The following is a 27,354-nucleotide window of genomic DNA, read 5'->3' on the forward strand; positions in this document are numbered from 1 at the left end:
ATCAGCATGGAAAACACTTAAAGAGACAGTTCACCCAAAAATGAAAATACTCTCATCATTTTCTCACCCTCATGCCATCCCAGATGTGTATGACTTTCTTTACTCTGCTGAACACAAACGAAGATTTGTTGAAGAATATCTCAGCTCTATTGGTCCATACGATGAATGGTGACCAACATTTTGAAGCTCCAAAAAGCACATAAAAAGGCAGCATATAAAAATAATCCATACGATTCCAGTGGTTTAATCCATGGCTTCAGAAGCGATATGATAGGTCTGGGTGAGAATCAGATCAATATTGAAGTAATTTGACTATACATTAAATCTCCCTGTCCAGTAGGTGGCGATATGCCCAAAGAATGTGAATAGCCAAAAACTAAAGAAGAAGAATGTATACGTGCATGTGGAGATTGAGGGTAAAAATTTATATTTATCTGTTTCTCACCCACACTTATCATATCTCTTCTGAAGACATGGATTAAACCACTGGAGTCTTATGGATAATTATTATTATATTTTTTATAATTCCTCAACAAGGAATTGAGCGGGAAAATTACCACAGAAGTTCCTTTGAGAAACTGAGGTATTATATTATTTCTATGCTGCATTTATGTGCTTTTTGGAGCTTCAAGGTTTTGGTACCCATTCACTTGCATTGTATGGACTGACATAACTGAGATATTCTTCTAAAAATCTTTGTTTGTGTTCAGCAGAAGAAAGAAAGTCATACACATCTGGGGTGGCATGAGGGTGAGAAAATGATGAGAGAATTTTCCTTTTTGAGTGAACTGTCCCTTTAAGCTTCCATGGTGCATCAATGTTTGAATGTAGATGTTTGAACTCATTTTAGATTCAAAAACTTTAGTCATTGTTCTAGCTCCATAATATGACATGTTGGAACCGCGCTGGGTCGCCACTTGATTTCCAATGTAAAATCTGAGTCATGAAGCCAAACCAGTCGAGAACCACTGATGTACGTAGATCCTCCGCACCGTGACTCTACAGGCTCTAAACACATAACAGGGTGGTGTTAAATGCTCCTGCCTCAGGGCTGTGACCATCACATTAATGGCTCTCAGAGCTCAAGCCATTATATCACATGATATCAGTACAGAGGAGGTAATGTCTATTGATTCGGTTTAAAGACAGCTGTGTGTGTGTGTGTGTGTGTGTGTGTGTGTGTGTGTGTGTGTGTGTGTGTGTGTGTGTGTGTGTGTGTGTGTGTGTGTGTGTGTGTGTGTGTGTGTGTGAGTGTGTTTAAATACTTTAGCGGAGGGATTACACCGAACATTTTGAGGGTTTTTAATCAAGATAAGCCTTTCTAAGAATAGACTATCTGTGTTTGATTACTATAAAACAACACAAGAGACTCAAAACAACATGACAAAATCTCTCAGGTGAATATGACATGGACATTTTGTTTACAAGTATCTTCATTCATTAGATGCATTCACATGACATTGTTGAACAATTATTGAGTGTCATTTCTGTAATAGAGGAGTATATCAATTTCTCTAGTAGGATCGTACAGAATGGGACTCTAATTTGATTATTTAATCCCATTAGGGTTTCAAATGATGTTAGTACATAATCCTTGTCAATATATACTTTATTGCTGTTTCTCTATGACAGAACTTCCTGTTCTGAATGTGCTTCCCAGAATTCCTCAGTGGGTTCCTTGAGATCTAACACCTTTGTGTAACACCTGAAATTGGAGCATATTAAAACACCCACAAGGGTACGAGCTGCTAGCTAGTGCTAAACACTTCTTACACACACACACACACACACACACCTATGTTGGGTACAAACTTTACATTCTATCCCCTGAACCTAACCCTCACAAAAAAACTTTCTGCATTTTTACATTTTCAAAAAACATAATTTAATATGATTTATAAGCTTCTTTCCTCATGGGAACCGACTAATTGTCCCCACAATGTCAAAAAATGCCAGGTTTTCTATCCTTGTGGAGACATTTGGTCCCCACAACATAGGGAATACACACGCAGCACGCGCAAACACACACACACACACACAATCCAGTGTCCTCCAGGCAAATGCTCCATTCAGCCGTATAGAGGTGATCTTTCATTTTGACAGATCATCAGCTATTCTTTCATGTGCGATGTAGAGATACTGGTTTGTCGAGCACGACTGTTCGCTCTTATCGTCTCCATACAGCCGACAGTGAGACATAGGGTGACCGGTCAAAGCGTGTGATTTAGACGTAAATGTATTTGAACAGTGAGACCGAGAAGGCTACTTAGATGATGCTTTTTTATCCACCCAAAGAACTGTACTTGCAGTGTATACTGTGGAAATGACAGAAATAGTAAGAGCAGTACTATAGGGAGCATTTCCCTTTCGGCCGTTCGTGGCCACCAGGAAAAGTCCCGGTTGGCCCGAGAGGGAAGGGAGAATGTAACTGCGATTCATGGGTGAGCCTAGATCCCGGGGGTCATGGGGGGGCCTCCAAGTAAGATGTCTCTTAGGGCCCGCATATGCTTAGAAATGGCCCTGGACGCAGCACAACAAAGGAAACAGACACTGGTGTCTTGACATGTGTTTTTTGTTACTTAGTCCTTTTTAACTCAACACGGCCATCTACCAAATGTGGCGTTACTGCGTGAGAGACGCTCAGAAACAGCGAGACGTGGTGCAACATTTAAAGTCGTCCTTTTGCAGCACTTATTTATGTGGGACGTTTATGTAGAGCCGATGTGAGACGAGTGGGAGCGCACGCGTGATCATGTTCGGTAGGCCTGTTTATTTTTTCATTCATTACAAACCCGACCCGTAGTCGTGCTTGATGCAGACCTCTAGTTTACAGGTCAGATATCCACAAGGTGGCGCTAAAAGCGAGTTGCAAAGTGAGTTGTTTATAGTTGTAAATAATGCATTACAGTCAACGGGAATGCATGTAACAGGAGCCAGCTGGTAGATAGCTGTGCAGTGTGTAAACCTCACTACCCTGACCTCAAGAGGTGCACTAGCGACTGACGCTAGAGGCTGTAGCCTTTAGTCTCCTTGTTAGAGCACCCGCCTCCCACGCCAGAGACGTCGGTTCGAGTCCCATTCGGAGCGGGGGCGACCAGGACCGGTTGCAATGGTGCCATGACCCGGATGGGAGTGAGGTTTAGGGGGGAGAGTGTAACGGGAGCCAGCTGGTAGATAGCTGTGCAGTGTGTAAACCTCACTCTCCTGACCTCAAGAGGTGCACTAGCGACTGACGCTAGAGGCTGTAGCCTTTAGTCTCCTTGTTAGCGCACCCGCCTCCCACGCCGGAGACGTCGGTTCGAGTCCCGTTGGGAGCGGGGCGACCAGGACTGGTTACAATGGTGCCGTGACCCGGATGGGAGTGAGTTTTAGGGGGGGTGAGTGTAACGGGAGCCAGCTGGTAGATAGCTGTGCAGGGTGTAAACCTCACTCTCCTGACCTCAAGAGGTGCACTAGCGACTGACGCTAGAGGCTGTAGCCTTTAGCCTCCTTGTTAGAGCACCCGCCTCCCACGCCAGAGATGTCGGTTCGAGTCCCGTTCAGAGCGGGGCGACCAGGACCGGTTACACACGCACGAGGAATGGGAGTGAATAGAAAGCAAAGTGTAGTGTGAACACCCCTTTAATATAAGGCTTGCAATCAATTGTATATTAGAGTGCTGCAAGAGAATGCAATTTATCTTGTGATCATATCAAACTATTGCAATAACTTCATTACACACCTCAATGTGTTTGGTGTAGAATCAGGGACTATAAACAGCCGTCCTCAAAAGACACACGACCTAATCAATACTTTAACACAACAAACATGTGCAGTCCAAGAAACACCTCACGTGTGAAAATCAGATAAGTTCAATTGATGTGAACCTCTGAACACTGATATTGATTTCACACTGATTCGTTTATCCAGAGAAACGGGTCGTACAATATTGCAGTCATTGTAAGGACAGGTCTGTGTCCCTTTCATCATGCAATAATAATTTAGATGCACTTAAATGGAATGTTTATTAAATATTAACATGTACCATTATTAATTACTAATATCTCTTTGGATTTTAATTGTTTTCTTTCTCCTGAAATCTTTGTGTATGTGTTTGTTTGTTTTTTGTGTGTGGATTTTGACAGATCTGTATTCATTAAAAATATATATTTGTTTAATTGTTAATCACATTTTTTTATTTGTTTCAAAGACAAAAAATTATACAAATACATAATTATGTTAGGTGTGAAGTAAGTCCAGTCAGTAAAAGGTTAAATGTTTCAGAGTGTTTTATTGATCCAGACCAGCTGGAAAAAATCATTTTGGTGTGAATGTGTCTGTCAGAAAACACAGAGTAAAAATTATGTAACAAAGCGCTATTTTTAGATAAATTGCTAATCAAATAATTATAATTTTAGTGACACGCTGATCGGTGGTAACAGTGTATTTTAAGAGTTAAAGTTCCTGATCAAATAAATGCAAGATTGGAAAATGTCAGAGATGTTTCCTGCCCTCTCTCTTCCAATGCACATGAAGTATAATACTGTATTTAGATTTTAATTAATAATAATTAAAAAGAAAAATTCTTATTTGACATTAGATATCTCTAAGAGTAAATAAGATAAAGAAAAGTAAAAAATAAAATGCTTTTTTGTTCCAAACCACGTCAAATGTAACCAGGGTTGGGGAGTAACAGAATACATGTAATGGGAATACATATTTAAAATACAAGTAACTGTGTTCCACTACAGTTACAATGGAACTCATTGCTAATTAGAATACAGTTACATTCAAAAAGTATTTAGATTACTGAAGAGATTACTTTGTATTTTATTGTCATTTGTTTCATTTAATATTTAGTCCTTTCAGATGGAAAACATTCATACATAAATGATCCAAAGTGCATTTGAACAGCGGTGAAACACTTTCTTATGATGTGTTACATTCATACGAGCAACAGAGAAGTACGTTTGAAGTAAGTTTGGAGCAGAAGAAATATAAATAAACCTTGTGTAAATTGTTAGCTTTATGCTAAGCTAAAATGCTATTTCTAGCCATTTTACATGCACATGTGACCAGACACGATCATATTTATTTATTAAGAAAATCCACATTAGATCATAATTTCTTTTTTCTAGTAAGATCTTTGATATTAGGGCAAAAACATATTCTTAATTATAATTTTTTTATTGTTTTCCTGTAAAAATATCTAAAAATCCTTAAAACAAGATGAATTTGATTCATCTTATTTTAGAAACAACATTGCATAAGATATTTGGGTTTTTCAGAGAATGTATTTTTAACATGTGTATTTTGAGTTTTTATAGTCAAAACAAGTGAAAAAAATCAACCAGTGCTGAAGAAGTAATCCAAAGTATCTAGAATACTTCACTGACCTTGAGTAATCTAATGGAATAAATTACAAGTTACATTTTACAGCATGTAATCTGTAGTGGAATACATTTCAAACGTAACCCTTCCAGCACTGACTGTAACTGACAAACAATTTGTGTTGATGCGACAAAGCGATCAAAAGTTATAGCATTACAAAAATAATGTATCATTGTGTACAAAAGCTTCTCAAAACAAATAAAACATAATAATTGTACATAAGAACTAATTACACATGCAAACACAACAATGACTAAAGGTTTGTATAGAATGAAGACATGATTTTAGTCATGAGAGTTCACAGAATGAGTTTCATTCTGTGCCATTTGAGTCATCATTGTGTCTGTGTCGTGTATTTGGCGCCATCTCCTGGTGGCCATATGTAACATTGTGCTTCATGTGGATTATCTAACGATCATCAGATTGTGCATGGGCTCGTTTTAAAGATAATCACCTTCTCTAAGTAATGGCATGTGATGTTTAACGTTCTGTTTATGTTTCGTGAAGTTAGCAAAAACGCTGCATATTAGCAACACCAACATAATTGTCAAAGACATATTATTAGCTATTATTCACTATATTTTTGTGAGTGAAACAAATGGTCTGGTTGTATTCTACTCCTTGAGAGCTTTCCAACATCATATGACACATGGATATTTCATCAGTTTGATGTTTCTACGGATTGCAATAATATGATCAGTGCCATTTTATATATATATATAAATGATCAAAACACATACAGATGCAAGGGAACGTATGGTAGAAGAGATAGAATGTGTTGGATAAATATAAACAGACTAAGATGTGTATTGCACATAATTATTGCTCAATGGGGCAGTTTTAACTGTGCATGAGATGGATAGCCTGAGGGAAAAACCTGTTCCTGTACCTGACGGTTCTGGTGCTCAGTGCTCTGTAGAGTCTAGTTATTAATAATAACCCATCCGAGCTTAAAGGGTTAACTAATGTTAACCTTATTAAAAGTGTTACCTTCATTTTAATGTGTACTTATTTTTTAAATATATCTATGTTATAACATTTAATGCACTGTGAACTATTTTTTTCACTCCATAAATTAACATTAATCAAGATTTGTATATAAAACAATATTTTTAATTGTTAGTTCATGACACCTCATGAATTTAATAATGTTAACACATGGAAGAGTAAATGTTAGAACTTAGACTTATTATTATTATTATTATTATTTATAATTTTTCCTATTATTATGTTTCCTAAAGAGATTTTCTGGAGTCATATTTTGCTTAACAACACTTAACTTGTATGTCCTCATTATAACTAATTGCGTGTGTGCGTGCGTGCGTGCGTGCGCGCGCGCGCGCGTGTGTGTGTGTGTGTGTGCGCGCTGGGTGGAGAAGCGCAGTGTCTACGGCAGCAGGTCTCTCGTCTCTCATTGCGGCGGCTGAAGATCATCGAGCGGCGGGCGAAATGTCGCTGCAGCGCCGGTGAATATCCGGAGGAGAGGAGAATGATGATGGAGGAATCCGACAGCATCCCCTGCACCGCGGAGGACGGACTCTTGTCCAGCTGGAGGTGGAACAGAACCGCCCGGGATCAAGTCCAAATCAAGCCGAAGATCCGCGATCTGCCCGGATTACTAAAACACGGACTGAACCTGCGCAAAAAGAGCGTGAGTTATCAATACGTGATGAAGAACGCGCCTTTCATTCGCCCTGTGTGTTTATCACGAGCATTCACCTCCATTATAAATGCAGGAGTGATTCATTTACATGCTTGACCTGATGCGAAATCTCACTGACACACCTTTGGAATGCATTCATTTAATTTCTTAATGCCATTGATTGTGGCTGTAATGTATTTTTCAGTCGTTCTACTGTATCTAAGGCAACAGTGATCCACATACACACTCACTCACACACAAACACAGAAATACACACTCAGGCACCTGCTGTAACTCAAATGAAAGAGGAAATTGTTCTGCGGTTATTATTTGTAAACTGAATTTGAATGTGGAATAGGGAGTTTTTTTTTTTTTTTTGCAATATTGCAGATTTACCTACAATTATGAATATTTCTAAAAAAGCTGTGGTTTAAAGGCATCTATATATAACTCAATGGGGATGTTTACAGAAAAGTGAGGCTTTTGCAATTTCATGGTATTCTTTGAAGTAATCATTCAGTATCATCGGCTGCTTTTTGCCATTTTCGATTTTTATTAAGATGTTATTTACTTTATTAAACTGTTTATTTTGGGGGGAAACGCGTCTCTGTTCATGGACATGATAGTTGCATCTGATGTTGGGCTGAAGATGGAAATGTTGTTGATGGGTTGTGTGTGTGTGTGTGTGTGTGGGTGTATTTGATAGAATATCTCAGGTGTGTTGCAGGCCTGATTAATTGTGCACAGAAATGCACACTTCTTTTTACATAATTTGTCTTTTTTTAACTTTCACTACAAGGAGAGACACTACTTGTCAAATCAGAAATGTTGCTCTTAATTAATATTTGTTTAAAGGCTTTACAGCATAAATATCTCATAGTTCTTTAGGGTTTTTGTGATGCATACTGGTTTTGAACTGTTGGGGTTCTTGTTCCACTGAACAGAATTTCATCCGCCTTTAGGGTGATAAGAGAATGAAAACATTAAAGCCTCATTAGGACTAAATGAGAAACAAAAATGACACTCCAGAAATGATTGTGTCCTGCGCTGACAACAGCTGCTGGTACATCAGCTGCTGTAAATGCATCCGCAAGCAAAATATCAAGTTTCCATTAAGAGTTTTACTGCCTTTCTAGGAAAACCATTATAATTTTCAATATGGTGCAATAGAAGAAGATTTTAAGCGGATATGGTGCTATAGGAGAACCTTTGTGAGCTCCTATGATGCTCTAGGGCAATCATTTTATATGGTGCTGTAGAGAACATTTCAAGTTCCTATATGCTATAGGAGAACCATTTTTAATTGTTGATGGTGCTATATGATAATGTTTTAAATGACCTGTATGGTGCTATAGGAGTCAAGATAAAATATGGTGTTACTGTCTGTATATGAGAACCTTTTAAAATTCCTATATGGTGCTATAGGAGAACATTATTTAATTCCTTTATTGTGCTATAGGAGAACCTTTTAAATTCCTTTATTGTGCTATAGGAGAACCTTTTTAATTCCTTTATTGTGCTATAGGAGAACCTTTTTAATTCCTTTATTGTGCTATAGGAGAACCTTTTTAATTCCTTTATTGTGCTATAGGAGAACCTTTTTAAATGCCTTTATTGTGCTATAGGAGAACCTTTTTAAATTCCTTTATTGTGCTATAGGAGAACCTTTTAAATTCCTTTATTGTGCTATAGGAGAACCTTTTTAATTCCTTTATTGTGCTATAGGAGAACCTTTTTAATTCCTTTATTGTGCTATAGGAGAACCTTTTTAATTCCTTTATTGTGCTATAGGAGAACCTTTTTAATTCCTTTATTGTGCTATAGGAGAACCTTTTTAAATGCCTTTATTGTGCTATAGGAGAACCTTTTTAATTCCTTTATTGTGCTATAGGAGAACCTTTTATATTCCTTTATTGTGCTATAGGAGAATATTTTTTAATTCCTTTAATGTGCTATAGGAGAACCTTTTTAAATGCCTTTATTGTGCTATAGGAGAACCTTTTTAAATTCCTTTATTGTGCTATAGGAGAAAATTGTTTAATTCCTTTATTGTGCTATAGGAGAAAATTGTTTAATTCCTTTATTGTGCTATAGGAGAACCTTTTAAATTGAATATATGGTGCTATAGGAGAACCTTTTTAAATTCCTTTATTGTGCTATAGGAGAATCATTTTTAATTCCTTTATTGTGCTATAGGAGAACCTTTTTAAATGCCTTTATTGTGCTATAGGAGAACCTTTTAAATTGAATATATGGTGCTATAGGAGAACATTTTTAAATTCCTTTATTGTGCTATAGGAGAACCTTTTTAAATGCCTTTATTGTGCTATAGGAGAACCTTTTTATATTCCTTTACTGTGCTATAGGAGAACCTTTTTAAATGCCTTTATTGTGCTATAGGAGAAAATTGTTTAATTCCTTTATTGTGCTATAGGAGAACCTTTTAAATTGAATATATGGTGCTATAGGAGAACCTTTTTAAATTCCTTTATTGTGCTATAGGAAAACCTTTTTAAATGCCTTTATTGTGCTATAGGAGAACCTTTTAAATGCCTTTATTGTGCTATAGGAGAACCTTTTAAATTCCTTTATTTTGCTATAGGAGAACCTTTTAAATTCCTTTATTGTGCTATAGGAGAACCTTTTAAATTCCTTTATTGTGCTATAGGAGAACCTTTTTAAATTCCTTTATTGTGCTATAGGAGAACCTTTTTAAATTCCTTTATTGTGCTATAGGAGAACCTTTTTAAATTCCTTTATTGTGCTATAGGAGAACCTTTTTAAATTCCTTTATTGTGCTATAGGAGAACCTTTTTAAATTCCTTTATTGTGCTATAGGAGAACCTTTTTAAATGCCTTTATTGTGCTGTAGGAGAACCTTTTTAAATTCCTTTACTGTGCTATAGGAGAACCTTTTAAATTGAATATATGGTGCTATAGGAGAACCTTTTTAAATTCCTTTATTGTGCTATAGGAGAACCTTTTTAAATTCCTTTATTGTGCTATAGGAGAACCTTTTTAAATTCCTTTATTGTGCTATAGGAGAACCTTTTTAAATTCCTTTATTGTGCTATAGGAGAACCTTTTTAAATTCCTTTATTGTGCTATAGGAGAACCTTTTTAAATTCCTTTATTGTGCTATAGGAGAACCTTTTTAAATGCCTTTATTGTGCTGTAGGAGAACCTTTTTTAATTCCTTTATTGTGCTATAGGAGAACCTTTTTAAATGCCTTTATTGTGCTATAGGAGAACATTTTTAAATTCCTTTATTGTGCTATAGGAGAACCTTTTACATTTCTTATAGGGTACTATAGGAGAACCTTTTACATTTCCTATATGGTGCTATAGGAGAACATTTGTATATTCCTTTATTGTGCTATAGGAGAACCTTTACATTTCCTGTATGGTGCTATAGGAGAACATTTTTAAATATCTTTATTGTGCTTTAGGAGAACATTTTTAAATTCCTTTATTGTGATATAAGATAAGCTTTAAAATGTCCTATATGGTGCTATAGGAGAACATTTTTAAATTCCTTTATTGTGCTATATAGGAGAACCTATACATTTCCCATCTGGTGCTATGGCATTTAAATATTTACATTTGGCAGATGCTTTTATCCAAAGCAACTTACAGTGCACTTATTCCAGGGAGCAACCTGGCTGTGGGGATTGAACCGGCAAACTTCTGATTACCAGTTATGTGCTTTAGCCCACTTTAAGTTCCTATATGGTGTTATAGGAAAATTTTTTTAAATTCCTTTATGGTTCCATTAGGGGACCTGTTTACATTTCCTATATAGGCCCTTTCCCACTGCAGGTACTAAAGCCTGTTTTAGATACTTTTCCCCAGGACTAGTGCTTTTCATCGCTTTCGTACCTAAGGAACTATAGTTCCTTGGAACTGTTTTTGCGGGATTTTTAACTTCTACTCTGAATTAGGTACTTTGGGGTGAATAGGGAGACTATGGCAGACTGTGGGAGGTGCTGCAGCCTGTGACTGGTCAAAAACATATGACACACAAAGCATTACGTAAGAAGAGGAGTCCGCCATTTGTAAACAACTAGCCACAAGCCTACTACTCAGAGGTTTAATAAAATGAAACCAACAAAGTATACAAAGAGGATCACCTGTTTCACGTTTGTGTGTAACTTCATAGTTTTCATAGCATCTGTACTGTTTGTTCTGGGTGACTATACAGAGAATAAAGTGATTTCAGTACTGTCATTTGTTGAGTCATAAAAGCCTTTTTTGTAAAAGATTGTGTTGGCAAATAGGTTTATAGTGCTTTCAACATGTCGTCCACTAAATTCAGTGCGCGGTAGTCTGACCACTCGTCTCATCTCACTCCAGCTGCAGCACGCACAGCTCTCGTGCCCAGTTTAAACAGTAGCCTGAAGACACAGACTGTGTCCGAAAATGGGAAAATGCTGCCTTCGGGGGCTGAGGCAGGATGAAATAAAGTGCTTTTTAAACAGTTCAGAGACCAGTTCCCTTTAGAGTTCCATTAATCCAAAAATGCTGTTGTTTAAACCACTAACTGGCGATTTCGTTGTTGTTGTTATATCGCATGTTCCAATCTCGTTAGAAGAAAAATGGTCGATACTAGATTACGTCACTACGGTGGTAACTTTTGGGAATGCGTATGTAATGTGTTCAGTTCCTCGTAAGAGTTCCCATCTAGAAAGTTACAAAAGGAAAAGTACCAGGACTGTAGGTGGGAAAGGGCCTCGTGGTGCTATAGAAGAACCTTTTTAAATTCCTATAAGTTGTTATAAGTTGCTTATATGTTGCTTCAAAGAGGCTGTAAGAGAACATTTTTGAGTGCCTATGATGCAATTGGAGACCCTAAAGTTCTTGTTGTACCATAGGAGAACCTTTTAAAGTTATTTTTATGACATGGGAGAATCTTTTTAGGTTTCCCTGAAACAAATAAAGATCCTATAAGGTGCTATAGGAGAGTTCAGATTCTTAAAAAAACAAACATTTATGTACTGGTTGCTTTAAAGAACCCAGGAACCAATATGTTGATCTGAAGAACATATAGTGAAACATGCAGAACTCTGAAGCACTGCAGTATGTGCTGCCATAGACAGGATCCACGAAATGTGATGATGTTATATCTAATATGGAATTCTCTCATGGAGAAGCCACACTTAGTGACATAGACCACATGCTGCTAAGTGGATGTGTGTGTGTGTGTGTGTGTGTGTGTGTGTGTGTGTGTGTGTGTGTGTGTGTGTGTGTGTGTGTGTGTGTGTGTAGCATGTATTTATCACTTTGTGGGGACCAAATGTCCCCATAAGGATAGTAAAACCCGAAATTTTTGACCTTGTGGGGACATTTTGTCGGTCCCCATGAGGAAAACAGCTTATAAATCATACTAAATTATGTTTTTTGAAAATGTAAAAATGCAGGAAGTTTTCTTTGAGGGTTAGGTTTAGGGGTAGGGTTAGGTTTAGAGGATAGAATATAAAGTTTGTTCAGTATAAAAACCATTATGTCTATGGAAAGTCCCCATAAAACATGGAAACACAACATGTGTGTGTGTGTGTGTGTGTGTGTGTGTGTGTGTGTGTGTGTGTGTGTGTGTGTGTGTGTGTGTGTGTGTGTGCCCCTGGATGTAATGAAATCTTAACGAGGAAGACAAGGCTTGTTTGATGTATCCATCTTGCAGTGCACTCAACTAGAACAACAGATTTATCCGCAAGCCATGCACGGGAGAGGTGCATGAGCGTGGTTGAATGTGTGTGAGCGTGCTGAGCACTTTAATCTGAGAGTAATCCATTTCTGACAACATAATGACACACAAACACTGCACTCTGGAACAGTGTGCACTACATAGTGAAACCAGCATGTTTTTCTGTTTGTCCTTTCCATTGTCTTTATTGTTTGTTTTCTCTTTCTGTTTATTTACTTCCACTCTTTTATCTCTTTCTATTTCCTCTTCTTCATCTCTCCCTTTTCACTTTTCTGTCTCTCCTTCCTCCTCTCTCATTGTAACTCTCTCTCTCTCTCTCTCTCTCTCCCTCTCCCTCTCTCTCTCTCTCTCTCTCTCTCTCTCTCTCTAGTAAGAGACTGAAATGTGGTTCCCGTCTCACAGTGGGTGAATTAAAGTGTTTGTGATTTTATTTATTTATTTTTTGCATCTCTGCATGTAGAATTAAACTGCATTTTTACACTTTTTGAAGAAAATATGTGTGGTGCTTTCTCATTCGAAACTAGTTGCTAAAGTGATGCTATGTGGTTGCTAGGGTGTTTGGGTGGTTGCTAGTGTTTTCTTTTGATAATCTGTTTGCATTCTGTTTGATTAGGGATTTTCAAAGTATTTGCTTCGGTTTGTGAGATGAATGATTATTCAGGTCAATAAGTTGTTGCTAGAGTGTTCTGGTTGGTTGCTAAGGAGATACTAAGTGATTGTTAAGGTTTGCTAGATGCTACAGTGTTCTGGTTGGTTGCTAGGGAGCTAATAAGTGGTTGCTAGGGTGTTCTGGTTGGTTGCTAAGGAGTTTCTAAGCGTTTGCTAGGGTTTTCTAGATGCTGGAGTGTTCTGGTTAGTTGCTAAGGAGTTAATAATTGGTTGCTAGGGTTTGCCAGATGGATGCTAGTATGTTCTGGTTGGTTGCTAAGGAGTTACTAAGTGGTTGTTAGGGTGTTCTTGGTAGTTGCTAAGGAGTTACTAAGTGGTTTCTAGCATTTGCTAGATTGATGCTAGAGTGTTCTGGTTGGCTGCCGAGTTACTAAGTGGTTACTAGGGCTTGCTAGATGGATAGTAGTGTGCTCTGGTTGGTTGCTAAGGAGTTACTAAGTGGTTACTAGGGTGTTCTGGTTGATTGCTAAGGAGTTGCTAAGTGATTGCTAAGGTTTGCTAGATGTTAGAGTGTTCTTGTTAGTTGCTAAGGAGTTACTATGTGGTTTCTAGCATTGCTAGATTGATGCTAGAGTGTTCTGGTTGGTTGCTAAGGAGTTGCTAAGTGGTAGCTAGGATATTCTGGTTGATTGCTAAGGAGTTACAAAGGGGTGGTTTGGGTTTTCGAGGTGAATGCTAGAGGGTTCTGGTTGGTTGCTAAGGAGTTACTATGTCGTTGCTAGGGTGATCTTGTTAGTTGTAAAGGAGTTACTAAGTGGTTACTAGGGTGTTCTGGTTGATTGCTAAGGAGTTGCTAAGTGATTGCTAAGGTTTGCTAGATGTTAGAGTGTTCTTGTTAGTTGCTAAGGAGTTACTACGTGGTTTCTAGCATTGCTAGATTGATGCTAGAGTGTTCTGGTTGGTTGCTAAGGAGTTACTAAGTGGTAGCTAGGATATTCTGGTTGATTGCTAAGGAGTTACAAAGGGTTGGTTTGGGTTTTCGAGGTGAATGCTAGAGTGTTGTGGTTGGCTGCTATGGAGTTAGTAAGTGGTTGCTAGGGCTTGCTAGATGGATAGTAGGGTTTGGTGTCAGTTACTAAGAAGTTACTAAGTGGTGGCTGGGGTTTGTGGGGTGTGCACTGGTTGGTTGCTAAGGAGTTAACCTGTGGTTCTAGGGCTTGCTAGATTAATGCTAGGGGTCGCTGGGTGGTTGCAAGGGCATTGCTGGGCTGCTCTGATATGGTGGCTTGGGCATTGCCAGCTTGTTACTTGGGCATTCAGGGTGGTTAATATGACATTGCTTTCAGATTGCTGGGGTGTACTTGGTGGTTGCTAGGGCATTGGTATGCCCTTTGCTATGGCATTCTGGGTGGTTGCTAGGTGGTTGTTTACTTGCCCAAGACAAAAGAGCCCAACCTAAAGATTCTATGAAATTCTGGTCTCAAGATGACTCCTTCAATGTAGGTCTGTGGGATTTTTTGCCTGTTTTATCATCCAACAGACAGAAATTGTAAGCCTCATCACTTAAAAATGTAACCACAAAACTTTGTCAACAAGCATGTTTTGAGGTGGCATTCATGTCCATAGTACAAACAGTGCAGGACGCATTACGCTCAGAATGTTAATATTTAGGGTTAGGGGTTTGTTTAAATTACATGGAAAAGATGAGAACGTTAATCAAGCTTATTTTGTGGTTTATGTGCCAAAGAGAAGAAATGAGATTTCATAGTAAGATGTTTTTTTCAAGGGGCCTGTCTGCTCCATTTCTTGTCCAACCCAAACAGAGTTCAGCTCCATCATCTCCAGCAGCGGTCCACAATCAATACACTAAATCTGATACGCACACAGCCTTCAGACACCAGTCAAAACAAAGCCTACAAATGTACGTACAGCCCCTGGAGAGATTAGTCTAGAGAGAGACAAATGTTTTCAGATACCTGCAGGTCAGCTCACATCACATCTGGCCACGAAAATGTCGGATACCATCACAGGAATTTCAAACAGTACTCCTATGAATGAACTGATAAATGTGTCTCTGTTGTTCATTTTTCTTTGATGTTAACGTGATAACAGAGAGGCAACGTTGGCTCTTGGATGACACCTGGTCTGCTCAATAGTCTTAAAGATGATGTGTAACCTGTTTTTGGTGTTAAAATACTTTCTCCAATCTCCTACCAAACTGAGTGGCACAGAGAGCACGATGAACATGCAGTATGTGACTTTGTGCAAACGACTTTATAAAATACACTCATGCAGAAGGGAAAGTTTGCATGACCATCATGTACACACTGAAATATCCTTACAAATGAGAACTGATGGAGGATTCGATTTTAATAGAATAAGACACATAGAAACACTGAATGTGGGCCACTCTAGACAGATAAACTGATCAAAGCGCTTATCGCTATAATGAGTATCAAACACTTTTTTCGAATTTATCCAGTGATCCTTCATTTCCTTATTTAAAGAGCTCTCAAAACGAGAAACTGACATTGGGTTTGTCCAAATGAAACCTAACAAGCTGTCTCTCTTGTGACTGCCCTGTCGACACGCACCTTTACTCAAGATCAGAGCTCAGACCAGGAAGGACAATCTGTACCGTGGTGATACCAAGTTTTTTGGTCATGTACTGTACTTTGGCAATACTATGGTAATATTATGGTTTGTGGAACATGTACCATTTCAATACTATGTTTTGTGGACATATACTTTGGCATTATCATGTTTTTGTGGACATGTACATAGTAATACCATGTTTTTGGACATAAACCATGATAATGTATGGTGTTTCGGACTTCTACCATGATCCATGATAATAAAATGATTTATGGACATCTGGCTTGGTAATACCATATTTTTGGACATAAACCATGTTAATGTTATGCTATGTGGTTGCTAGGGTGTTTGGGTGGTTTTCTGTTTGCATTCGGTTTGATTAGGGATTTTCAAAGTGTTTGCTTAGGTTTGTGAGATGAATGATATGTTATTCAGGTCAATACGTTGTTGCTAGGGTGTTCTGTTTGGTTGCTAAGGAGTTACAAAATAGTTGCTGGTGTTTTCAAGAAGGATGCTAGAGTGTTCTGGTTGGTTGCTAAGGAGTTACTAAGTGGTTTCTATGGTGTTCTGGTTGGTTGCTAAAGAGTTACTAAGTGATTTCTAAGGTTTGCTAGATGCTAGAGTGTTCTGGTTGGTTGCTAGGTAGTTACTAAGTGGTTGCTAGGGTTTTATAGAAGGTAGAGTGTTCTAGTTAGTTGCTAATTGGTTGTTAAGGTTTGCCAGATGGATGCTAGTATGTTCTGGTTGGTTGCTAAGGAGTTACTAAATGGTTTCTAGCATTTGCTAGATTGATGCTAGAGTGTTCTGGTTATGTTGTTTTGTACATCTACCATGGTAATATCATGTTTTTTTGGACACGCACCATGGTAATACCATATCTTTGGACATACATTGATAAGCCAAAACATTATGACCAGCTGCCAAATATGCTGTTGGTCCTGTGTGTGCTGCCAAAACAGCGCCGACCCACCGAGGCATGGACTCTACAAGACCCCTGAAGGTGTCCTGTGGTATCTGACACCATGACATTAGCAGCAGATCCTTCAAGTCCTGTAAACTGCAAGGTGGAGCCGACATGGATTGGACTTGATGGTCCAGAACATCCCACAGATGCTTAATCGGATTGATATCTGCGGAATATGAAGGCCAGGGCAACACCTTGAACTCTTCATTATGTTCCTTTAACCATTCCCAAACAATGTGTGCAGTGTGGCAGGGCACACACAGCCTTCAGGGGTCGCATGAAGGGGTGTACCTGGTCTGCAATGATGTTTAGGTAGGTGGCACGTGTCAAATTGACGTCCACACGAATGGCCGAACCCAGGGTTTCCCAGCAGAACATTTCCCAGAGCATCACACTCCCTCCACCGGCTTGTCATCTTCCCACAGTGCATTCTAGTGCTATCACTTCCCCAGGTAAACAGCGCACATGTACACGGCCTTCAATGTGATGTTAAAGAAAATGGGACTCATCGGACAGGGCGACCTTCTGCCACTGCGCCAAGGTCCAGTTCCGATGCTCTTGTGCCCATTGTAGGCACTTTTGATGGTGGATAGGGGTCATCATGGGCACTCTGACCGGTCTGCGGCCACGCAGCCCCAGACGCAGCAGGGTGCGATGCACTGTGTGTTGTGACACATTCCTCCCGTAACCATCATTAACATTTTCTGTGATTTGTGCCACAGTAGACCTTCTGTTGGTTCGAACCAGACAAGATAGCCTTTGTTGTTCTTGCACATCGATGAGCCTTGGGCGCCCAGCACCCTGTCACCAGATTGTGGTTTGTCCCGCTTTGGACGACTGTCGGTAGTTACTCACCACTGCTGACCGGGAGCACCTCACAAGCCTAAGCCATTTCAGAGATGCTCAGACCCAGTGGTCTGGCCATAACAATTTGGCCCTTGTTAAAGTCGCTCAGGTCTTTACTCCTGCCAATTTCTCCTGCATAAAACACATTGACTATAAGAACTGATTGTTTGCTAACCATCTAATCTACCCAGACCTTGACAAGTGGCCTTGTCAGGAGATGATAATATCTTGTTTTTGGACATAAATCATGATAATGTTATGGTGTTTTTGACATCTGCCTTAGTAATATCATGTTTTTTGGACATATATTTCTGTAATATCATGTTTGTTTGTTTTTTGACGCATACCATGATCTGTTATATTATCATGTTTTATGGGGGGGGCTATGCAAAATTATAATAACATATTTTTGGACATATACCGTGACGATATCATGTACCATGATCCATAATAATGTAATGATTTTTTGGACATCTACCATGGTAATACCATGCCTTTGGACATAAACAATGATAATTTAATGGTGTTTTGGACATCTACCATGGTAATACCATGCTATTGGACATAAACAATGATAATTTAATGGTGTTTTGGACATCTACCATGGTAATACCATGCTATTGGACATAAACCATGATAATTTAATGGTGTTTTGGACATCTACCATGGTAATACCATGCTATTGGACATAAACCATGATAATTTAATGGTGTTTTGGACATCTACCATGGTAATACCATGTTTTTGGACATAAACCATGATAATGTTATGGTGTTTTGGACATCTACCATGGTAATACTATGTTTTTGGACATAAACAATGATAATGTTATGGTGTTTTGGACATCTACCATGGTAATACCATGTTTTTGGACATAAACCATGATAATATTATGGTGTTTTGGACATCTACCATGGTAATACTATGTTTTTGGACATAAACAATGATAATGTTATGGTGTTTTGGACATCTACCATGGTAAAACCAAGTTTTTGAACCTAAACAATGATAATGTTATGGTGTTTTGGACATCTACCATGGTAATACCATGTTTTTGGACACAAAACATGATAATGTTATGGTGTTGTGGACATCTACCATGGTAATACCATGTTTTTTGAATGACGCTCTGTTTTTATTGTGATTTTTTTTGTTTCCAAGTGCGTGTTTGTGTTGAGCCTGTTGGTTTTTAATGGAATTGTGACCTGTTGTTTCTCTGTTTCTGATTGTGTAGCAGTCACCTGACACCATCCCAGGACCCAGTACGGGTGTCACACCCAAACCCAAGGTAAGACACTACTACCTATAGCTGTTATATAATGAGTTGGTGTAGTTTTCCATGGTCCACCATTAATCGAGTACATCCTATAGGAAAGAAAAATCGCAAATGGGATCTCTTTAATATATAAATTTGCTGAAGTCTCCAACATTTTGGATGTTTATACTGAGAAAAAGAGCCAGGTAATCTCCCATGTGTCTCCTCTAGATGTTCAGAAGTGATCTAGTGTCAAACAGAGATCTCAATATGAAAATGTTTCCTCAAATTCAAAGACCAAATGATCTGAGCTATACGACCCACATTTATTTTATGTCTCATTTTTATACCTCTTTACTTTTACTGAAATTTGAGGAGAAACATCTCAGAAAAAGTTGATTCCTAAATGAAAGGTAACTGAGAATTGCATTAAGTCAACCAATTAAAAGCAACCTCTAAGCAATTAGCTGTTCCTCTGGGCCAATCGTTCTGTGATGTTAATCTAAGGATCTGACAAGTATCTTCTCATATGATCCTTCTCGTCTCATTAGAATCTCTGAAGATCCTTTAATCCGAAAATGAGCTTGACTAAGTGCTCAAATTAACCGGCTAATTCCCTCTGTGTAAGACTGATACAAATGTGTGTGAGAGAGAGAGACAGAGAGAGCATACATCAGATACAGGATCAAGCAAATAACACAATGTCAGGGGCCCCTGGAGGCCTCTGTCAAAGAGGCTTCCACTTTCTATTTGATAGATCATCACAAAAGATGAGAAAATGATGACTATAGATTATAGTAGCTGACTAGAGATTATGATCTTTATCTGTTTAATTCTTTTTATGACCCCAGAGTTTACTAGAATCAGAATCAGAATGAGCTTTATTGCCATATGTGGTCACGTAGACAATTAATATTTTGGTGATAGGAGAAACAAACAAGTGCACACATAACATTACAGTGAGACACAGAATATCAAGGTAAGAGTATAAATAGACATACAAAAAAAATAGGACATATAACATAAAATGGCATATGTACATGTGCAAGTGGTAAAATATGTGCAAGGTAGGGGTATGTACAGTTATTGAGTTAAATATGAGTGCATTTACAAATGTACAAGATATATTTATTTACATTATTGCACTATGAGGGAGTCCTGAAGGCAGTTTAATTGTTCATGTGGAAAATGGCCTGAGGGTAAAAACTGTTCTTGTGCCTGGATGTCCTGGCGCTGAGTGCTCTGTAGCGACGGCCAGAGGGCAACAGTTCAAAAAGTGAGTGGGCAGGGTCTATGGGGTCCAGAGTGATTCTACCTGCATGTTTCCTCACTCTGGAAATCTCTCGGTAAGCAAACTGATGGGGGTCTAGCAGGGATCCAGCGATGTCCTTCAGGTAGGACAAAATCAGTCTATCAAATTACTTCATGGCCACAGACATGAGAGCGACAGGTCTGTAGTCATTAAGTCCTGTGATTTGGTTTTTTTGGGGGACCGGAATGATGGTGGAGCATTTGAAGCAGCAGGGAACTTCACACTGCTCATGTGATATATTAAATATCTGTGTGAAGATGGGGGCCAGTTGGTCAGCGTAGACTTTCAGACAGGCTGGTGAGACACCGTCTGGGCCTGAAGCTTTCCTAGTCTTTTGTTTCTGGAAGACCCGGCACACATCCTCCTCATAAACCATAAGTGCAGGTTGAGTAGCAGGAGGGGGGAGGAGTGTGTGTGTGTGAAATGAAGATCAGAGCGGGGGATGGGTGTGAGACTGGGCTTTTCAAACCTGCAGTAAAACACATTTATTTCACCAGCCATTTGATGATTCTCTATAGGGCGAGGGGTAGGTGTCATATACTTGGTAATGCTTTTCAGGCCTTTCCACACAGATTCAGGATCATTGGCTGAAAACTCGGTTTTCAGATTTTTCAGGGTAGCTATAAACCAAACTGTGAAGTATATGAACAGTACATTTTACATTTATTGCACAATATTCAAATATGTAAGAGTAGGGATTGTAAGGAGAGCGTCATTCACAGTGCTTCAGGGAAGTGGGTGTTCGCTGCAGAGCTCTTTTGCTGCACTTTGTTTGCTGCGACTCTCTGATTGTTGGATATTTTTCTGCAGGATCATGGGCTGTGTAGTTACTCAGCACAAATTCCACTATTAAAGATTAAATAGCTCAGACTGATGGCATCAAATGAAGCATATACCATTGATTAACAACTTTAGAACTCATGTAGGTCAGTCTTTAAAGTTTTATAAGTTATCGTTAAAAATCTATTCGCCTATGCAGAAAATGAACGGGATCTTTTCTTCTGAAACCAGACTGTTGTGCTCCATAGATGTGCAGTCACAGGTGTGAGTAAATCAGCATTTTATATCCGCAATGGCTTCGAACAGAACTGTCCTTATTATAATCTCCATTTTAGCTCAATGCAGAGAGTTTTTCACTGCCTTAAATATCATGCTTTTAGGTCATGACCTCTGTTCATTTGGGACGCTCATGTGCTGAACGTGTCGCATAGATTATTGCACTCTTTTAAAACATGATCAATAATGCTGAAGGTGCTTTTGAACTGATCATAGAGGCCAGTGTACTATTGATTCAACTGAGTATAGAGACAATGAGAGAGATGAGAAAAGAAATTTAGGAGGAAGCAGGTCATATGATAATATCAGTGAATAGATATGCAAATATTATTTGACACAGCAGAAACACAGACACTAACACAGCAGGTGATGTCACTGTTTGTTTGTAGGTCAAATACAGTGGGAAGGGGAGATTGTAGTTATATTCTATTGTATATTTTGCATTTATTAGATTTGAATAAAGATATAATTTGTTATGTTTTTGAGAAACAATTGAGATATTTAATATATCTAAGCTATTTTTCTTTAAGTATGGGTTGTCATACATTTCTTTGTTGTTTTATGTTGTCAAGCTAATTTAATTCTGAAATTCTCTCTCTCTCTCTCTCTCTCTCTCTCTCTCTCTCTCTCTCTCTCTCTCTCTCTCAAACGTATATAGACGTGTTCTCAGAGTTTCCCTTGCGCTGGACGCGCCCTGAGAAATGCATTTCTGTCTCATGGACCGTATCCAGCTAAAGACAAGATTCACCTCGCCAGGATTATCAGGTGAGTGTGTATTTATGCATTTAGCAGAAGCTTTTATCCAAAGTAACTTAGGGGCCGTTCACACAGCACACATTTTTGACTGTTGCAACACATCAGGCATTTTGTCCATGATTGTTAACCCTCAGAGAGTTTAATAAAAGCAATAAAATAATACCCTTTCTTTATTAAAACTGCAAATAAAGGCAACAGTAGCAGACATTCTTTAAATTTATTACAACAATAGTTTTGGTGGGGGAATAAATTGCATACTGAATGTCACAGCCATTTTTTTAATTTAAATAATAATTGTTGTCTTTTGATGAAAATGTCCTTTAAATTTAGTCAATATTTGATCATGTCATATTCATTCATTTTAGTAAATTTTACTGTGGCTATAATGGCATGATCATTTTAGTCTACAAAAATTGCAATAACGTGCTAAATTACAAAAAAACATGTATCAAACTGTAACAGACTAAGCTTAAACCTAATATTGAAATATTTTGAAAAATGTATAAAGTACTTAGAATCATTTAAACATGTATCAATCATATATGATATTAAACAACATAAGTAAGGATATTGCATCATGTGTCATGTGTTTTTAAGAAAACTGCATATTCGCAACGCAAGTTACACTTTCTAAACCACTAAAATCACACTAAAATTATATTTAACCTTGTGTTTTGGCTTCGCTATAGGCAACTCATAATTGAAATTTATTTAAATGGACTGATCTCAGTTCAGGCAACACTGTGCTGTCAGTAAAGGGTTAAACTTTCGAAGTCATGTGACAAAACAACATGGTGCCGATCACAGCGGAATTTGTCTTTGGGAGAAACACTAACAAAACTACATCTGGAAAGAAACCTAATTAAGTTTTTACATTGAAACCCATTTGAGTCAAAAGATCAGAGTCTCTAGTTTCATCCGATATGCCATTTTTAAAGTTTGACAGATATATCGCAAAACGGCATGCTGTTAAACACAATGCACACTAATATGTACTTGAGCACATTTATTTCTTAAAAATCTGTATTTATTGTGCATTCTCACATTGAGAATCAATGGGTTCATTAAAAAGCTGAACAATTTTGCTTTCAGAGGCTTTATATGGAGTTAGGATGAAAATAAGGTGTATTTCAAACTGTTCTGAGACCAGTGCAGACAGACAGCACACTAGAGGTTAAGTCATTCACTAAATAGGGAGCAAGGGAGCATCCTATAGCTCTCCTATAACTGTTCTGAGATCAGTGCAGACAGACAACACACTGGAGGTTAAGTCATTCACTAAATAGGGAGCAAGGGAGCATCCTATAGCTCTCCTATAACTGTTCTGAGATCAGTGCAGACAAACAGCACACTAGAGGTTAAGTCATTCACTAAATAGGGAGCAAGGGAGCATCCTATAGCTCTCCTATAACTGTTCTGAGACCAGTGCAGACAGACAGCACACTAGAGGTTAAGTCGTTCACTAAATAGGGAGCAAGGGAGGATCCTATAGCTTTCCTATGAAGCTCCTAATATCCGGTTAAAAGTTCAGTTTCAGGCTGCAGATGATGTTCGGATCACTCAACATGTTTGACACACATGGGACAATGATAATCAGTACATAGATTCACCATTTATAATGTGTCATTTTGTATTAACATAGTTGGCAGTGATTGGATGATGCTGTCCATAATTATGCAAATTTTAATGTAATGTCTGTAAGGTCAAAAAATCTGACTTTTTATTGCTTAGTTTTGGCCGCATATGTGGACACCAAATTTTGGGAAAACGATTTGCTCTAGAACCATTTTTATTTTTTTGCATGTTTATTAGGAGCTAATAGTTAGAAATCAAAATGGTAAATGGAAAATTCACACAGCAGTCACGCTCTGGTCTCAGGAGGTTAAAAATAATCACGATTTTCCCACTGACCCAGTGCCATTGTTTGCTAAAAGTCACAATAATACCACCCCAAATAAATAGATTTTTATATCAGTGACTTCCTAAAAAAATGATTGGGTCTTTGAAGGTTAAAGACGCCATGTTAAGTTAAAAACAGCTCTGTTTTTAGCCTTTTTATGCTAGAATGGGTTCTACTTGAACCACCTTTTAAAGTGCATTCAAGCTGTACATTTCACTAGTGTATATATATATATATATATATATGTTCCTTGGGAATCAAGCCCTTGATCTTGACATTGCTAGCGCATGGAACAAAATAGGAACAGTCATTGCTCAACTGGTAATGATGTTGTCACACTAGAGTTGTGTCGAAAAGTATTATTGATGGTTGTCGGACAGTTGCCGCTGTGATTGTGTGATATAATGTGTGAAATAATGATACAGTCCTGAACATCAAACACAGAATCAATGTGTGCATGTTGGGAGGGGGGTTGGCTGACTGTTAGCACTGTGATGGATGGCTGCCGTCCAAACTTCACTCTGATTGGATAAAAACATTCCATCAGACAGCAAGGTGTGAGTGTGATATCAAAAGACAGAACAGGTGAGCTTTACACTTTCAAAGAACACACAGTGTGCCCTAGACAAGCTAAAAAATATATAAGTTCTGTAGATTTATGATTTAAAAATCACTGGGATATTAAAGGCAAAACAGAGAACTCACGATAATGTTACACAGTTTTGGTGCATTATATTAAAGCATTAAGCATTGTGATTTTAACACGATGTGATGATATTTACGCACCATATTCATGACAACTGTTGAAGTGAAGGTTTTGCCTCATCAAATATACCTTCGGCCTCTTGCGCCCCACCCCCGCAACATAATCTCATTTGCCAAAATGCTAATTAATGTTACTAATCAGCTTGGAGAGGCAAAAGACTGAAAAATGGGAATTTAAGGGGATACTAGCTAGTTAGTTTGATCATTAAATTGCTAGTAGTAGATTTTAGCTAATTAAAGCGCTAATGTTTTTTTATGTTATTTGTTTGCTGGGAGCAATCAGTGTGGTGATGAATGTTAACTTGGTTTGTCATTGTCATCACCCAAACAGTAACCCATTTTAAATTCATAATACACAAAGCTTATATAGACAATTGTTACAAAGCTACTGAGACCCTAAAGCTCTCCTATGTATATTTACATTTACATTTATGCATTTGGCAGACGCTTTTATCCAAAGCGACTTACAGTGCACTTATTACAGAGACAATCCCCCCGGAACAACCTGAAGTTAAGTGCCTTGTGCAAGGACACAATGGTGGTGGGCATGGGGTTAAAACCAGTGACCTTCTGATTAACAGCCCTGTGCTTTAGCCACAATGTTTATGCAATGCACAAATCATAACCATCAATTATGCATGTATGAAAATAAAGACAACACAGTTAAAATGACATTAAATGTGAATGGTCTAATTGAAATGGAACGCTGTGGCGCACAATTGAATCACATATTATTATTGTTTTTGTTGTTGTCTTGATGGTGTTTCCCTCTCCATTAATAAAGCAATAGTCTGCTTTATTATGTGTGGTGGCTGAAGGCTTTGGGCTTTAAAATAACTACAATTTGGAACAACCATTTTAATTTGGCCAGCGTGATTGCTCACCCTTCAGAGTGCCCTGTGGAGGCATCATTTATGCGTCAGTGTTGAATGATTAACTCACTCATAACACAATTGTTGCATCTGCTGCCTCGTGATAAATGGCCACATAAACATACATACATATAAAATAGTAGTTGATATTTGAGCATATGATATTCAAATTCCATTAGGCCTGTAGTTTGGGAAAACATGCTATACAGTATATACTGTATGTAAAAATGATTGTTTTTGTAGTATTTTTAAATATGTTGTAAGCATTAAAATCATAATATATATTTTTGGCATATGCCATATGTCAGATTTATGTATGATGTAATGATGCAATGCAGAATGTAGTCAATGTATCTATTCCCTCTTTGCATGTTTATAAGATACAGTTTTCCACAAAAAGTAGGCACCGGCACCGGTCATCTCGACTTATCGCTCATAAATGCAATAGTCTGCAGAGCATTCATGAGCGGGAACGCCTATACAGGAGCTTTTATATTTTAAATGCAGCTTTAAAATTACTAGTGCAACCAGCCAGTTGTTACAAAAAGAGCGAGACATAAGATACACCATTTATTAATCATGGTTAATGTTAATTTCAACAAATATTTTACATTTTAATTTAAAGTTGTATATGTTAACATTAGTTAATGCATTATATACTGAAAATGAACAATTGTATTTTTCATAAATTAACATTACCAAAGATTAACAATTAATCATTGTTGGTTCATTGTTAGTTCATTGTTAGTTAATTTTTAGTTCATAGTTAATTCATTGTTAGTTCATTGTTAGTTAATTTTTAGTTCACAGTTAATTCATTGTTAGTTCATAGTTAATTCATTGTTAGTTCATAGTTAATTCATTGTTAGTTCATTGTTAGTTAATTTTTAGTTCATAGTTAATTCATTGTTAGTTCATTGTTAGTTCATGATAAGCATTAACTAATATTAACTAATTACTGTAAAGTGTCACCATATACTGGCAATAGAAAAGGCAGCTGTGTAATTTTGAATATTTATATTTATTAAATTAAAATATTATTTATTAAAATATATACAGTAGCTACCTTGGAAGGTGGTTTCTTGGAAAGGAAACAAATATTTTTGGCATCATTGGGTTCAATAATTTGCATTATGGCATGAATCACTGTGTGATACATGGTTACAGTAATGTTTTTGTGTGTGTCCCTGTACAGGAGGAGTTATGTTGGTGTGGAGCTGGTACAGTGGCTAATGGAGCAATGTTTGTCGGTTCAGTGTCGGTTAATGGCGTCACGGGTTTGGCAGGTGCTGCTGGAGTTGGGAATACTACACTCAGGTAACACAACACACACACACACACACACACACACACACACACACACACACACACACACACACAGGGTACATTTGACATGGTATTACCTGCTGTTTTCTGAAAAATAGTATGCAGTATTGATAATTTGCATTGTATGTAAATCTTTTGTATGCATGAAATATATGGTTGACCTACTTTGCCAAAATATGCGGTATAGAAGCAGAGAACATTGTATGGAATATTTTATCCTAAAAGGACAATGCAAACTTTCTATACAATGGGGAACACTAGTGAAAATGCTTATTGTTAAATGTTTCTCTTTTTAATACAATTATAGCAATAACAATAAAACATAACAACAATATTAAAGCTGCAAGCAGCGATGAACGGGCCCTCGCAACCTGGTGCACGTTGG

The 27,354-nt window shown here is 37.9% G+C and overlaps 1 protein-coding gene across 1 annotated transcript in view; it reads left to right on the plus strand.

The window, feature by feature from the left end:
- Positions 1 to 6,748: 6,748 nt before the first annotated feature.
- The window catches only part of rapgef5a (Rap guanine nucleotide exchange factor (GEF) 5a), a 92,439-nt gene continuing 71,833 nt past the window's right edge, over positions 6,749 to 27,354 (plus strand). Inside the window, 4 exon segments of the mRNA XM_052092770.1 lie at positions 6,749 to 7,021; positions 18,962 to 19,015; positions 22,009 to 22,115; positions 26,839 to 26,960. Coding sequence (XP_051948730.1) covers positions 6,860 to 7,021; positions 18,962 to 19,015; positions 22,009 to 22,115; positions 26,839 to 26,960 — 445 coding nt within the window. The 5' untranslated portion in view covers positions 6,749 to 6,859.

The sequence above is a fragment of the Xyrauchen texanus genome, chromosome 26 (genome assembly GCF_025860055.1).
Source record: "Xyrauchen texanus isolate HMW12.3.18 chromosome 26, RBS_HiC_50CHRs, whole genome shotgun sequence".
Taxonomy (NCBI): domain Eukaryota; kingdom Metazoa; phylum Chordata; class Actinopteri; order Cypriniformes; family Catostomidae; genus Xyrauchen; species Xyrauchen texanus.